At 40.8% G+C, this 16,217-nt stretch overlaps 1 protein-coding gene across 6 annotated transcripts in view; it reads left to right on the top strand.

Moving 5' to 3' along the window:
- Positions 1 to 12,458, top strand: part of LOC137188274 (uncharacterized) — a 155,726-nt gene extending 143,268 nt beyond the window's left edge. For all 6 annotated transcript variants that reach the window (XM_067597865.1, XM_067597866.1, XM_067597863.1 and 3 more), the window contains 2 exons: positions 2,148 to 2,353; positions 10,794 to 12,458. In XM_067597865.1, the coding sequence (XP_067453966.1) occupies positions 2,148 to 2,353; positions 10,794 to 11,016 (429 nt within the window). In that variant the 3' untranslated portion in view covers positions 11,017 to 12,458. The remainder of the gene's footprint in view (positions 1 to 2,147; positions 2,354 to 10,793) is intronic.
- Positions 12,459 to 16,217: the final 3,759 nt, after the last annotated feature.

Here is a 16,217-nt window from a genome sequence, read left to right as displayed (position 1 = left end):
TAAAGAGTGGAAAACACAACCCAGTAATTTAATCAGAGCAACCAAAATCAAAGGAGGCAAAAGTTCAGGATCTAAATGCAATGAAATGTATCAGTTCCTTAGAACCTACTGACATAGCTCACTTGTGGAGGAGCAAGCCTAGACAGAAAGGGCTGAGTAATGAAGATGGATGCATTCTGTTATCAGGCAGCCACTTACTGAGGCCTGATGTAACCTTAAACATTGAGGATAGCTCAGTTGCACAAAGAATCTAATTAATGAATAGCAGCCATGAAAGAGGACAAGGCAAGTGTGCATTTGCAGATGAATTCCAGACACTAATCAAACGCTGTTCAAGTGGTTTGGTTTGTCTCCAGAGTAAGGCAATATTTGGCCAGGATTTAAGGCAGTGTTTGCATGCTGGCTTGATGACTGCATGCATGCTTCAGTGTTTTTATGTATGTGACTATGTGTGTATGTTACTAGTGGGTATTTTATATCTGTTTAATTGTTTTAAGCCTGAAGTTAAAAAAATGCTGGATGCACAGAACAGTTTACTCTCCATTATGGTATCACACTACAGTTACTAGGATTTTCATTTGGGGAAAAAAAACTTGTCCTGTTTTATACTCTTTGGCTCTGTAGCTCAGCAGATATCGACTGTTTTGAGCTGAGAACACGCTACACAATTTAAAACCCAATTACAACCACAATTTGGCCAGTGCACTAGTTTGTGTCAAACAGGGCAGGTCACCATAGACAATGTAAGCAGACATTATCTTGTAATGCGAGGCTTTAGGATGAAAACGCTTATCTCAGACTTTTAGGAAGTGTTTATTACAACTAGAGTCTGGACAAATCATCATGTATGTTACACTGGTTTAAAACACACATCTAAGCACAGGGGGCTATGCCTGTAATCTGCCAGACGTTAATGAAACCAACTCTTTTCACAGTTGGCTTAGAATTCAACAACACTAAGAGTCCACTTGCCTGGTTTCAGACCTCTGAATCGTTGCCCACATCTCAGATTTGTTCAGTGATTCAGAGAGATCTTTTGTTGTGCCAATTAACAGCTATTTCGGCAAGTTGGAGAAACAGTCCACTAATCAGAGCTTTGTAGGCGGGATTATGAATGGTCTTGACAGTCATCTTCATAAATAGCTAGCTACTTATAGCAACATACATGACAAGTAGCATCAGAAAAATGGCAACAAGCATAGCGCATTTGTGCATGTGGTTGTAAGTCAACGTACAGAATAACAAGCTTTAAATCTGCTTATTTCTTTGTCATCAAAAATGTAAATTGGTTCTTGCAGCTGCTACTGCAGCTTCCACGTCAATGTGCCATTTGCAACTGACTGGTTGGGCAAAAATTAAACAAAATAACTCCCTTTTCTGACCAGAAACAAGAACACTATGTCAGAGTAAATGAATGAGGTAAACAGAAATTGTTATTCAGTCTAATTATCAGGTTAAATCTACAGCCATGCTAGCAGCTATGTGAGGCTGTACTTTGGCACAGCAGTGCTAAATGCTAATATCATTATGCTAACAATGACAATTTTAACATGCAGATGTTTGGCAGGTGATGTTTACCATGGTCACCTTATTTTACCATGTTAGCATGCTCACATTTAATAATTAGTATACACACAAAATACATTTTGGGCTGATGGAAATGTAATTATTTCTGGACAAATTGAAATTTTGAGCTGATGATGGTTCTAGATGAAAAGTTAAGGGATCACTGAAGTCATTACAATTCATCCTAAGAGGGACATGAATGTCTCTACAAAGGTGCATGGCAATCTAATAGTTGTTGAGACACTTCACTCAAATCCAAAAATGTGAACTTCATGGTGGCGTAGGTGAAATCTCAGAGGATCACCAAAATCAGTAGGCTTCATCCTATGGGGACAATAATATCTGTACAAAACCTCATAGCAATCCATCCAATAGTTGTTATTCGTGGACCAAAGTGGTGGACCCACCAACCGACAGTCATCCACAGAGCCATGCTGCTAATGTTGCTAAAATGTGTTTGTAGCTTTTATTATTTCTTATGCATCTAAAACAAGAACCATGTTGATAAATATTAAGGATTTTCAGTGTGACTGTGTGAAGTCATGAGGACTCAGACTTGCTTGCTTGTTTGTCTCATCCAGTACCAGCTTCAGAGGAGATCTCCATGGCGATCGGTGAGCGTCCAGTGGCAGACGTGGCTTGTGCTGATCATTGCGTTTGTTTTGCTGGGACTGGTGCCTTATCTTGTTCATTGCATGATGACCGCCTTCACCGACCCTCCTCCTCCCAGCACCTTTAAAGTGGCAGCAGCCTCTTTTGGTCTGCTAACAGAGATCCTCCTGATCAAGTGAGTATTTCATTTTTCACTTAGTATTTATTAACTTGTGTATTTGTACTTTTTAGACATGTGTGTCCCTTTGGTCTGATCTTCCACTGTGGACACAGTCAGAATATGAATGATTAATATGATGATGTATCTTCCCATTCTGGTCAGATGTGTTTTCATCTGCCAAATGCAAACAATACTTTCAAGTAACATTTCATTTTTATGTGAGTTTCAAAACAAGATGCAGTGAGTGCCCGTGTCATCCAAATAATCATCTCTGAAAACATGTTGTTGTCCAACCCCCAACACCCCCCCTTCTCTTGTTTTCACTTAGTCTTCTTTCCCATTTTGATATTGCTAATTGGAACGATGCCTGCGGTACTGTAAACCATTAGTAAATGAACAGTCTGTTTTTATTAGCATCTAACTTGTAAATAATGCATTAGATTCCTGGCATAAACAATATCTACTCTGTGATTAGAAAGCAACATATGGCTGATACTGTAATCAGATTACAAATACAGGTTATGTAATCTGTTTTTGCCCAATGCAGTAACTCACGCAGGCTTCAAATTTCTAGAAAATATATGCTTACTGGATTACTTAGAATTAATATTGAAATGATAGTCCATAATAATTTGACTGTATGTTCCTAATAGTAAGAACAAACCCCCATTTTTAATGTTACTTTACTAACTGACTTTAATCAACTGAATGCTGGGATTTAGACAAGCCCCCCTGCTTCTTGGAATTAATTGTAAAATATGATGTTAGTAGTAGAAGTGATGTAACCCTCCAATCACCCTAAACTGCTTTTCGTGCCAGTAGCAAAATTAAAACTTTGTGTTCTACATCTGTGCTTTCCCCAATATTTGTCTCAACTAAAATAAGAGAGGCTGTTTGTAATTAACTCAACAAGGCTCGTAACTTTTTTTTCCCCCCATTAACCGCCTTTGCAAGGAATGTGGCTAGTGAACTGGTAATTAATAAATATGGTTGCACTGGTAATGTGCTTCTGCATCATTATGTTGTTTAAGCCCATATCCGTGCTAGTAATGAGCTGTAATTTTATGACAGGAAATTGGTTTGTTTACAACACATTCAGCAGCTTCAGACAAGCTACATTCTTGGCAGACGTTTGTTGCAGGTATTTGCTCATTGTTTGAGTTGAAAGAGGTTCAAATATGTTGTCATGCTAACAGTTATACTGTTAATATACTAACACTTTATTAATGTGTATGAATCATTCAAAATAACCAATTATATATTTATTGAAACTTCAAAGTCTCTATACAACTATATTATATAGAACAGAAATGATCATATACATACTGTACATCTTTATGCCTACCATTACATTACATTATTTCTAATTGACATTGTGAGTGTATGTGATGTGCTGTGTGTAGCTTTGTATTTTGTATGGTGTGTTCTGTGTGTTTTTTTGTTTGTTTGTTTGTTTGGTTTCTTGGGGGGGGGCAAATTAGCACATTAGCTTTAAGCTAACTCTGGTGCAGTGCATCTTTAATAAACTCCACACTGTCCCATTCAATAAATAAATAAATCAAATCAATATAATGTGTGATAATGGAGGTGCCCAATTGCATTACACAGGTTAGCTGTCAGATAGTACTTACATTATTACTGGTACAATAGGAAGGTTGGAGGGTGCCCTTTATAGGATCGGTGGGCCTCACAGACCCATGCCCCATGGTGCTTGTGCTGCCTGGGATGTGCCAGCCTCCTGCTGCCCCCTGTCAGGGTGCATCTCAGTCACTCTTCACCCTTAGGGGGGAAGTCCTTGTAAGGAGCAACCCTCATGTCTCTCACCGACCACATGGCCTGGTAATCTTTGAAACTAGACTTTAAGACAAAAATAAACAAGTAAACAGTTGACCTTTTATTGTGAGCATTTACACTGACTCTCAGTGAAATGGTAACATGTGGTCATGTCATGTCTAATGCAGGGAGGGGGGGGGGGGTTAAAGGATTTTGCTACACTCCCAGTGACTGAGCCTCTGTTTCTCTGTTACCTGTTGTCAGTTGCCATTGCTACATCACTTCAGATGCACGTTTAGTTTGCTGTATTGCAGTTAATGTCATTTTTTTATGAAAGTCGTTACAGGAGTCCATGTGAAGGCCTAATTAAATTAGACATTTTAGTTTTGTTGAAAAAGTATCCTTTAATCAAAAGAAAGAATTATGATTAGTGCTTGTACTTGCTTTTCTGTATCTTTCAGTGACAGAAAGTAACTTATTACATGTACTCAACAACTGTACAAATGTGAAATACTTACAATTCATGTTACTTTATACTTCTACCCTACTATATTTGAAAGGGAAAATGTTGGGCTTTCTAAATAACTACATTTATTTAACAGCTATAGTTACTAATTACATTGACTTAACATACAAAACATTAGATTAATCTATAGAATACGATGCATTATTTATAATACAAACCTGAACTCCCTGGAAAGCCAGTGACCTCCAGGAAAGACTGGCATGGGCAACAGGGTCCAGCAACCCCAGTGCAGCACTTGCAAGAGGGCACCAAGCAAGCTACAGAAATGACAAATGAGCAATATCCCCAGTGTCTCCCAAGAGGGGGGTGAGGATGAGAGACTCACCAGGATGGACACAACAGTGATGGCTAGGACAAGGACATGGACACAGACAAGGCTAAAACAAACAACCTTGACAGGGGAGGTATGTGAAGTCAAATGCCATTGCGGAAAGATGTGCAAGAGGGCTCAAGATACATCAGAGCAGGTCCAAGTGTGGACAAGGAGTGATTCACACGCGCCACACAGACTTACATTCAGGTGAGACGCAGGAGAATTCTGGGCAGGAGGCACACCACAGTCCTAGAGACCTCTCAGTGTCTGCATCTCCCCAAGAACACATGAGGATCACCTCCAGTGCCATCCCAGAAAGCCCACCCAAGCCAGTGAAGGAAAGAATCAAGTGGCCCAAGATAAGTGATGCCAAGGATTGGTCCAGATTGGACAAAGACCTGGACAAAGTGCTTGAAGATACTCAAGCATGAACTGCAGAAAGGAAAGTCGACTCACTGACAGCCATTAAACTTGGCCAAAGAACGCTTTGGAACATTGTCAAAGAAAGAGCACAAAGTCAAACTGGAAAAGCAGCCCAACAGAAGAGAAAAGAAAATCAAACAACTAAAGGAGATAAAAATCCCAAACAATAAAATAACTAACAACCAGTCTCAGAGAACAGCTGATCAGAGCAAAAAGGGCAAACCAACAAGCAGGTTCAAGCTACTTGTTCAAGGGGAAGTGATTCCAACAATACAAGGGAATCCGATCAAATGCTTTAGAAAATGGTACAATGACACTCTGACAGACAAAAAAGCATATCCCACATAGAGAAGCAAGTGGAAAAATAGCTGAAAAAGATCAACAAGTCTGGCTTGCCTGGAAAATTCAAGTTTTGGTTTTACCAACAACGCATGCTTCCGAGACTTATGAGGCCCCTTACTGTGTATGAAGTGCCAATGACAACAGTCAAGGGAGTGGAGAGGAAGGTCAATAAGCACCTTCGCAGACGGTTGGGGATACCCCCAAGTTTTACACCTATTGAGCTACACATAAGATCTGGACAGCTCCACCTCACCCTGTCCTCTATAGTAGAGGAGTACAAAGTTGCCAAGTGCAGACTCTCCTTGACATACAGAGATTCCCAAGATCCACTTGTCAGGGAAGCTGGCATAAGAAAAAGATCCGGGTGGAAGTGGGCCACCAGCACTGCAGGCACCCAGGCAGAATGCGCTCTTCAGACCAGAGACATCATTGGAAACCCTTGCATTGGAAGAGAAGGCCTAGGAACTTTTCCAGCAGTGGTTAAATTCTAGCCTTGGGGAGAAGAGAACCATAATCCAGGATGAAGTCTGCAACACTGAGGAAGAAAGGGGAAGAGCTAACTCCATAGAGCTTGGAACTCAAAGTGCCTGGACAGGGTGGGAGCTCCCTAAGAGAGCTATCAGATGGGCTGAACTGTAGAGGCTGGAGCCATTTCGCATTTCCTTCTTGCTCAGAGCAGTGTACAACACCCTACCAACACCAGTCAACCTGCACAAGTGAGAGGTGAGGGAGAATCATCTCTGCAAGCTATGTGGAGGGAAAGGAACCATGGCGCACATCCTGTCAGGGTGTGAAACTGCTTTGACCCAGGGGAGATACCAATGGCATCATGATAGGGTGTTGACAACACTTGCAGACATCCTAGAGCAGAAAAGGAGAAAGAGGCATCCAGCCAAAACAAAACCACTGCGAACACCATCACCCTAATCAAAGAGGGCAGAGGCTGGTTGCTTAGGGTCAAGCCAAACAAAACCTTTTGCAGTTAACCCAGGGGTGGGAGAGGAGGGTCAACATGGGCAGAAAACTCCAGTTCCCAGAAGCAGTGCTGTCCACTACCCTGAAACTATATGTCATCACCTGGTCTCCTAGAGGAAAGAAAATTATCATGGTGGAGCTAACAGTTCGGTGGGAAGAGGTCTGTGAAGAAGCAGCAGAGAGAAAGAAGACCAAGTACCAACAACTGGTCCAGGATTGCCAGGAAAAAGGGTTGACAACATGGCTGTTTGCAGTGGAGGTGAGATGTCGTGGATTCCCAGCCCAATCTGTAAGGAATCTGCTGACAAAAGTAGGAGTGAGGGGCCACAAGAGAAAAACAGCTGCCCAAAGGTTGGAGGAAGCAGCAGAAAGAGCCTCCTGTTGGCTCTGTCACAAGAGGGAGGACACCAGCTGGAAGCCACCAACTGGAGAGTGTTGTGGATAAGGGTCGAAGGCTCTGTGAAGGTGGGATACCACCTGATGACCTCTCCTCTTGGCCAAGACTACTTCCATTTAAAATGGTTGAAACATGGCATCTTCTGATGTACTGCAAACCCTAGATTAAATGTCCTGCATGTACAGGTGTTTCAGTTATTGTGGCTAAATAAATCTCTGCTCAGTTTGGAGTTGTGCAAAGCTATGGTGGGATTTATATGAGGTCACCAAACTCCATGCAATAATAAGAATGATTTGTGACTTATCCTGCAACAAAACTCTTAAACCATTAAAATATTTTTATGTTGTTGCGCAAGATAGTAACTTGACAAATTATTATCTTATGCACATAAGATAAAAAAATATAATCCTTTGGGACCTTGGGGTGTCCATTTAACATTCTGAATTGGGCTATTCTACATAATTAGTACTTTTATTGACATTTTGCTGGTAATACTCAAATAGAATTCTGGGTAACACTTAATTTAAAATTTCCCTATTTAGTATTTATAAGCAGTTATAAACAGTTAATAAATAGTTAATAACACACTATAATGTAGTAAGGGTGAGGGTTGAAAAATTCTGAGTGCTGGAGTATTTTCACATTGTGGTTTTGCTAGTTTTACTTAAGAAAAAGATCTTAATTTTCTTTCAAGTGCTGTAAGACAAAATTTAAAAAAAAAAAAAATTAAAGAAAACACGCTGAATTATTTTAGTTGACTGAATGGCTTGTTTTTCCTCACAATCGACCACATCAGTGGCACTCTGGCTTCATTTAAATATTTTGAACCTGCAAAATAATCCTTTCTGCCCTCCTCGTCCTGCTGCAGGTCTCTTATTGGACACATTCACAAAGTCACATGACATTTGTCAGGCTTGAACTGCCTCTCAGAAGGCTGTCACACAATATGCACCCTCTCCTTCGTTTACTGTCATGGCGAGAGCAGCAGCACTGAGACAGTGCCCTGACCATGCAGCTCTGCACTTTGAATTTTTATATGCCATTGCCTGGAGGTTAGAAACTCTCATTATGCCGTGTTAGATTTATTAAAATAGATTATGGAAATGTTAATTAAGTCATTAATTACATTATTTAAGCAGCATTGACAGATAAGGGAGTGTGTGTGTGTGTGTATGTGCGTGTGTGGGGGGGTGGGGGGGGGTTGTCGAGCTCCCTGGGTGGTTTAAAAGGATGTGATTGGTGACAAGGGACACTGTGGAGATCGCGTCTAACCGCTAGTGCTGACATGATACAAAGTGGCCTACACTGCTCTCTCACCTCACGCTACTGTCTACAGCAGTTTGCAGAGCTGCCGGAGGACGAGTAGCTCATCGCCCTTTTGCAGATATAAGTGTACACAAGGATACAAATGTGCTTTTTTGAAGTAGCAGCTACAGTACTATGCACATAAGTGAAAAGAATTTGGGGACACAGAGAGCACAGTGCTTAAAGTATACACATTTTACATTCTGCTTTACATTTTTCTTTGGACGAGACATTTGCTGTGACATTTGAGCAAAGGCCTCAAACCATATTTCCAAGCTGCTCCAAAAGGAAAACACAAGGGCACAATTGTAAGATGAATTACCCACAAGTTGATACTATGGATTCTCTTATCTGTTGACAGTTTAGTTACCACGAAGCACAAAAAATGTGTTTCCCAATTCTCTGAGAATTGAGCTTTTTTTTGTCCCATCAAACCTATATTAAGGGAGGGAAAATTGCTCTGATCACACTTGATAAGAGCAAATGATAGATGTTGTAAACAAGCAGAATGCTTCATTTCTGATCTGAGGTATTGATTTGCCTCAGCAGCCAATTACGATGTGGACTGAGGTTATGCATTCAGTCTATTTGCTGGGTGAGTGACTTTCTGTTTGCAGTCCAATGTATTACTTTGTGCCAAACAGTTCCTGAAATTGTTAAACTGTTGAATTAAAATGTATTAAGGTGCTGCTATACCAGCTTTACACATCCAGTTAAAGTTGGAAAAGCACAAGTGGAAAAAAACGGCCTTGATTCCTCAGGTGCCCAATCAGATTTCCAGGCAGTACTGAAAGGTGGATGTCTTGATATTAAGTGGCTACTGATGATAGGAAATGATACAGTATGAGGCCATCCAACCACCTTGGAGACAAGCTGTCATGATTAGCTCCCACATCAGTCACATGAACCTCAGGTCAACTAGCAACTCATTGCAATGATAGTTAGTATGCACCAACATGAAGCATTTAACCTTCTCCAGAGACTAAAACATGCTTTTTGTGTCAGAAAATAAGCTGAAACACTGTACCTTTTGTTAGGTTTGTTACAGTTTTATGATTTGCATAATATTTATTTATATTTTTAGTGTAAAACTTTCAGATCTTTTAGAACAGAATGTATGCACATTTGCTCATTATGTCTTAAACATAGCCCACAGCATGACTTGGTGGAAATTATTAGAGATACTTGCAGCCTTTGGCAGTGATACTGTATACTTTAACAGCTTTGCCTCCTTAGAATTACATTCATATACAACTCATTTGAATAGCAAATGTGTTTTGTAAGAAAGGTAATGTCCTATGGATTATGCTTTTATCAACATGAGGAAACATTTAAATTGAACGTATCTGTTCTTCAGATGTTCAGTGTCAACCTATTTAATTAGTTTTCCTGTCAAATCTGCTTCTAGAAACTGAAGCATGATCAATATTTGATGGTGTATGTTCAGGCAATTCAAAGCTGTTAAAGCTGCTCTTTAACCAATATTGGATGGATGAAATGTCTTTGTTTAATGTGAAAGGAGTCACTCATAGTGATGAACCCAAAGAGGATTATCACAAGACTCCACAGTTTCTCTCAGCTCTATGGAGCTTTTTAGCATCTTTTAGCTCATTGCTCTGGTTGTAAAACCCACAATTTCATTCTTTAAATCTTACTGCTCTCATCTCTGTCTTTTCCAGACACAGCAGGCAGCAAAAAGCTCTGATAAACCCACTGTTCACTACCTGCCCAGCAGACAGACAAAGTTAGTGATTAGCTGGTGGACAAAATGGAGCATTCAGTGGCTAAAGCAGTAGATTTTTCTCTTAGGAGGTGGTGGAGACCAAAAACAGATCTAAAAGGTAGTGACTATTAACTAGCGTAAATAGGCAACTGTTCACTAACTCGTTTGCCATATTAACTTGTGATTATATGTCAATATTGTGTGTATAGCTTGTCATGTTGCCCCTTAGTGGCCAAACACAGCTGCAGCTTTAATGTTAGAGAGAGATTGTGTTCTTGGTAAAATACTGAAAAAGTCAATGGCGGCTTAAAGCAAGATGGGTATAATTTACTTTTTCAATATTTAACCTCTGCATCAATTCTTGAATATTTTGTGAACACTGAACACAAAAGTCTTTGGAGAGACAAGGTGTCACTGGACTGTATGTTCACATGTTGTCAGGAGGCTCCAGCACCCCGGATTCCACAGGAGGTTCTCACATACTCTGAGTTAATGGGTGAAGAGGGACTTAATAATGGGATTAGGATTATGTTATTATATTAACAAAGTTATTTGGGATGAGCCGAAGTGTGAATGTAGCTAATTGGACTCTGTGTGACAGAAATATGTGGGATGAAGTAGTCAGAGCTTGGGTCTCTGTCTGTTCTTAATGTTTGTACTTCTCTGGTGTTTTCTCAGGTGTCTGTCCAGTTACCTCAGCAGCCGTTACCGGCAGGCCGAGCAGAGCTCCTTCACAGTCCAGGCCAGAGGTTGTAAAGAGGACAGAACAAGCCTGGGCCCCTGGGATCAGTCTGAGGCAGCTTCAGCAGCGGCAGGTCACGCTTCATCAGCAGCCTCACCCAGTCAAGTGGAGGAGAGGAAAGTGGATGTGGTGAAGAGTGGATGTCTCTGCTTTTTCTAAACCTTCAACAGAATGAGTTTACAGAATAGAGGGTGAGAGTAAATCCTTTGGGTATTACAATGTGTCTAACAGCCATTTGAGATATCACATCAGTTTATCAGTGTGGCGTTTATGAGATCTTACACTTTAAAACCTATTTTCAAGGTGTCAAACATTCTTGTTTTCCTCTATGTCAAACCCTTACACTCTTACTTTATTCAGTGGATATATTCTCACATGTTGCAAATTGATGATAAGGAAGAGAACGCACGCAGCTTGCATGAGTGTGTTCAGGCTCCAAGAGAAAAAAAAGCCTGAAATCACTCTCTTTCCTTAATGATGCCCACACAGAGACAATGGGGCGCCGCTCTGATTAGTGTCACCTGTCCTTGTGCATCTCATCAGCTCCATTATGGCTGCATCTCCCATGCCTCTTCTGCTAATTGAATAGCCTGTGAAGTGGTGACGAGGACGGGGGCGAGAGCAACGTCTGTGCCGCTGCTGCTTCAGAAATGAGAGTAAAGCTTCCCAGTGAGACACTAGTTCTTAAAACATAAACCGTTATCATACAGATAGAAAAAGTGCTAACAAGTAGCCCTTGTATATTACAATCATATCGTCTACAGATTATGGTCATATACAACAGCTTTGAATTAACATCTACTGTATGTTTTGGGGGAGATGCAATGCCGTATTACACATATATTCAGTTTATCAGACAGAGCGTTCATACTGGACGTAGCCATAACACATACACTGATTAACTGGCAACTAAAGTATGGGTTAATGTATAGTTAAAGTTAGGAAACAGAGCATTTAATTCAAGGATAAAGCTGGCATTATTCTATAGGGGCTTTTTCTTTGGTACTATTTTCAGTTGCAGATTAATACACATTTTATGCTTTATAACTTCCAGCAGCAGGATGGTGAATGTAGAATTGAGTCAAAATAAACTATCACGGTAATGCAGTTATATGTCATCCATGCAACAGTATGGCTCCAACAATGTAGTATTGTAATTTCATACAATTGGGGGACTCAAAAAGAAAGGTCAAGATTGATACAGTAGTGGTGGAGATATCCTGATGTTTTGTCTCTAGTATGGGTTAAGCTCCAAAAACACTGGTTCCTACATTTCCCTTCTACATTTCAACTAATAGCACCTTCTTGTTAGAACGTCCTTGCTCAGTAAATGCTCATTACTCCAGTTTGTAACACAGGCTTTCTGTTATAAAGTTATAGTCTACAAGCCCAAACTGATCACCTTGATGACATCATCATGGGTCATTTTGTCAGACCTGACAGAGCTCCTCCAGAGCCCCAGAGGACATTAGACAACCGTTTTTACACGAGTCTCCCTTTAATGCATAATGTTTTTTTATAAATGTCTTTATAAATGTATTCCATAGGAAAATGTCTTGTATATTAAGTAATTATATTGATTAATAAAATAAAAACTGAGGCAGGCCTCTATCTGTTGATCTCTTTGAATGATTTTCTGATCTATGTGCATTCAGGCAGAGGTAAATACATGTGATATTATTCAGATCTGCAAAGAAAACCTTGAAATATATAAAAAGTAGTCTTTCTTTTGATTGGATAAACACTGGCAGCTGTGATACAGGGCTGTAATGTTGGTGTCTGTCCTGCCAGCCAGGAGCTTTGCTGTTATCTGCATGTGCCTGAGGCACAGCTAATGTAAAAAGATCCTCCTCACTCTGCTCTGCTCTGCTAGCAGTGAGCTCTACAGGCTTATCCCGCTCACTCCCTCTCCGTTTCACCTCTTGGTCACAGCCAAGTGACTCTCAGCTGTGCACCACCTCAGCTCGGGCCTTTCTATGGGCGGACAGAAAAGAAGAAGTACAGCGGTATCTCACACTCCTGAATCTGGTAAATGCCACAACAACAGGACTGCAGAGGCTTCCCAGTGTCCCGGTGCCTGTATGGTTCCAGGGCTTAATGTGTGCGTGTGGGGCCAGATGGACACTTTCATGAGTGTATGAGTGTGGATTATTCTGCCTGCTACATCTGGGGCTCCACATGGTACAGCAGACTGCAGTAAGAGAGGCAGGTGGGCACGTGGGGAGGGCACCCCTCCAGTGGGCTCTCTAACATCTATACCCAACGACAGGGCATCAACGCAAATGGCAAACCGAAAGGTTACAAGACCATCCTGCAAGACAAATGCTTCTCTGAATCCTGGCAAGCAGCATGTCTTCTGTCCTCAGCTTCCTGTCTGACAACAACAGACCACTTTTTCCAGGTGTGTTCACTGTAAGATGCGACCATAACGTTCTCTGCATTTCATTTATTTGGCAGATGTTTTTCTCTGTAACATTCATCACACATGTTGGGAGCAATTTGGAGTGCAGCGTCTTGCTCAAGGACACTTCAAAATGTGGACCACCAATCCTATGATTAATGGTCCACCTACTCCACCACCTGAGCTACAACTGCCCCTATGATGAGCACACCACCGCAATCAAAACATTATATCATTATGTTCAGGGGCCCGTTTCACCAAATTTGCAACATGCAAGCTGCGACTTGCAACATGAGAACCTCTTACATTAATTTAGACTCATTGAACTCATCAAAAAAACACTATATTTGCGACCCATGCATGAGAATAGAGGACTGTAGGACTTACAAATTTATCTACAATTTGTGAGTGACAATCATTTGTGAAATGGGATGCTGGCACCATCAGCGGTCAGACAAGCTCATGCAGACAATAGAAGGTTTATTAGGCAGACAAGAAGGTAATAATCTATGGCTTAAGGAAAAAATAGTCAATAATTGGTTAATAAATCAGAAAATTCAGTATTTAAAGCAGTATTAATTGATTTTTGGCCACCATGGGGGAGCACAGCACACAGTAAACATTGACCTATAATCACCTTCAAAGCTATTATGGCAAATGTATTAGCAAACAGAGCAACATTAGCATTCACTTAGAGTTGTGTTTCTAGCCTGCTGTTTTGGTCTCCACCCACTACTACTGAAGGAAATATCCAACTCTTATCCTGCTAAATGTGTCACAATGTTAACCAGCTAGTTACCAACTTTGTCTGTCTGCTGTTTGGTGTTGGACAAGAGCTTTTTCTCTGAAAACAGCTGCTTGCTGCAGCTGGAAATAAAGTTGATGAGAGTGATTAGAGTGAACCAAAACAGTAAAGTTGCAGTCTGTAAAACCCAAATAATGAGTGACAATTTTACACATTGTCATTTGATCCATTGTTTATATAAAAATATAGATTGGTGCAGCTTTAAGTGATTTATAAGTAAAAACAGCAAATGTTGCAGTTGCTTCTCTCTGGTTTCTGTCATTGTAAATTGATTTGAAAACGTCAAAATAATAGAAAAATAATTGTTAGTTGCAGCCCAGCTTTTTGTAGATCACCACAATAACTACATTGCGACACTGGTACAGTATTGGTTACAGTCAAAAAGGTGTACCTACAAATTGCTAATTATTAATGTAAGATGTACAAATTATCAGATTCGAAACCGTAAATCATTCTTTTTTCAAATTAAATTTTGCATTGAGTATGCTCAGAAAACTCCGCACAAACTTATTAATGAACCACACTCCTGATTAACTGAATTCAAGCCAAGGCCTTTGTGAAAACAGGGCTCATTAGACAGTCCACCTCATAATGAATGGCCAGATCCATCAGGGGAGATAAAGCTCCCGCTCTGCACTGACTGAGATCCAGTTGAACACACCAGCAGTGCTTCAGACCACATGTGAACAAGATATTTGCTTTGAAGCACCAACACACAGATTTGAATCAGCGTGTCAGAGTGCCAAATGTCCTAGGTTGTGAGTGACAGGGGATCCGCTTTAGAGTTGGCTACCTGTTGAGGAGGATTAAAGAAAATACAGATGGTGTTTACATACTAAACAAACAAAGGCAATCTCTGTCCTGATGGTGTCGAAAAATGCTTTCATCAATGAGGTCATATTTAAATGTGGAAGATAACACAGTAGATAACATTAAATAGCTGCAATAGAACTACTCTACTGCTTTTCATAAACCACCACTGTTTTGATCAAGACACTTCTTTCCTTTTTGTGTTACCACATTGTTCCTTCATGAAAGCAGAGTGTCTGGCTGCTGATAGGAAGTCATGAATGATGTTTTTCTGGCCGGTGATAGAATCATATATGACCCTGAGATCACCTCTGAAGGACGAAGGCTGCTGAGTGTCCGGTCATGTATTCCAGCCGGCACGGTCTGATCCACCATGGGTCGAGTTGAATAAATTAAACAAATTACCAGCTGCCCTGTGCAAGCTCGCAGGATGCAGGGTGGCATGAGCATGCCATTACAACAATGATAAGGATATCTGCGTGGCCTTGTGTTAAAGGAATTACACATAGCATCCAGAGCCTTTAAGAGAGTCTGACAGTTTTGCGCACACTGGCAAGTTAGTATGACATGAAAATGTGTGCGGCTGCAGAAGGGCTCGGTTGCTGCTTGGCCTGAGTCGGGGACACTGAGTGGTTGGCTTGTTGAGAAGTCAAAAAAAAAAAAAAGAAGAAGAGCGTGGAGTGTTATTGTGATGCAAATGGACACAGTATTGTGCTTAAACAATGCATTAATACATCCCTTTCGAGAAGATAACATCACAAGATGCACAATAACACAAAATGATGTCCTCCGAGGTTATTTAAAGCGGTGTGACATCAAATCCTGACATTGCAAGAAGTGCTTACTGCCTGTCCAACTGGTTTTGTCTCCAGCTTTGATAAAAACAGATGAAGGATAGAAGGCTACTTTTGAATCCCATGCAGCCACTATATGGGAAAGTCAATTTACATAATGTTATGTATATTGTATTCCGCTCCATTCTAATGTTTGAATGTAAACTGAATTTAAGTCCTCATGAGCGAACACAGGAAGAAGTGTTGTAGCTTAAACGCAAGACACGTGGCAAGGTGTCCGATAACTTTGTCTTCTACCTGTAATCTGATACTGTGCGGAGAGGAGGGATCGGCCTCACTTCCCCAGGGTGATTTATGATTGAGGACATGTTAATAAAAATATCAAAACAATCTGAGCTCTGGTGGGGAAGATACCGGTCCACTACGTACATCATGCTCGACAGGCCTGTGCAGGGAATCGCCTGCTCGATGATATTATGCTCCGTATGGATGCCCCGTTGCCCTGCTCTTGAATAGAATATGCAGCTGTTGTTTGTTTTTTGGAGGGTCG

Source organism: Thunnus thynnus, chromosome 8 (assembly GCF_963924715.1).
Source record: "Thunnus thynnus chromosome 8, fThuThy2.1, whole genome shotgun sequence".
In the NCBI taxonomy this organism is placed as follows: Eukaryota; Metazoa; Chordata; class Actinopteri; order Scombriformes; family Scombridae; genus Thunnus; species Thunnus thynnus.
Note: the sequence above shows the minus strand (reverse complement) of the source record. Positions and strands in the feature narration are given on the sequence as shown.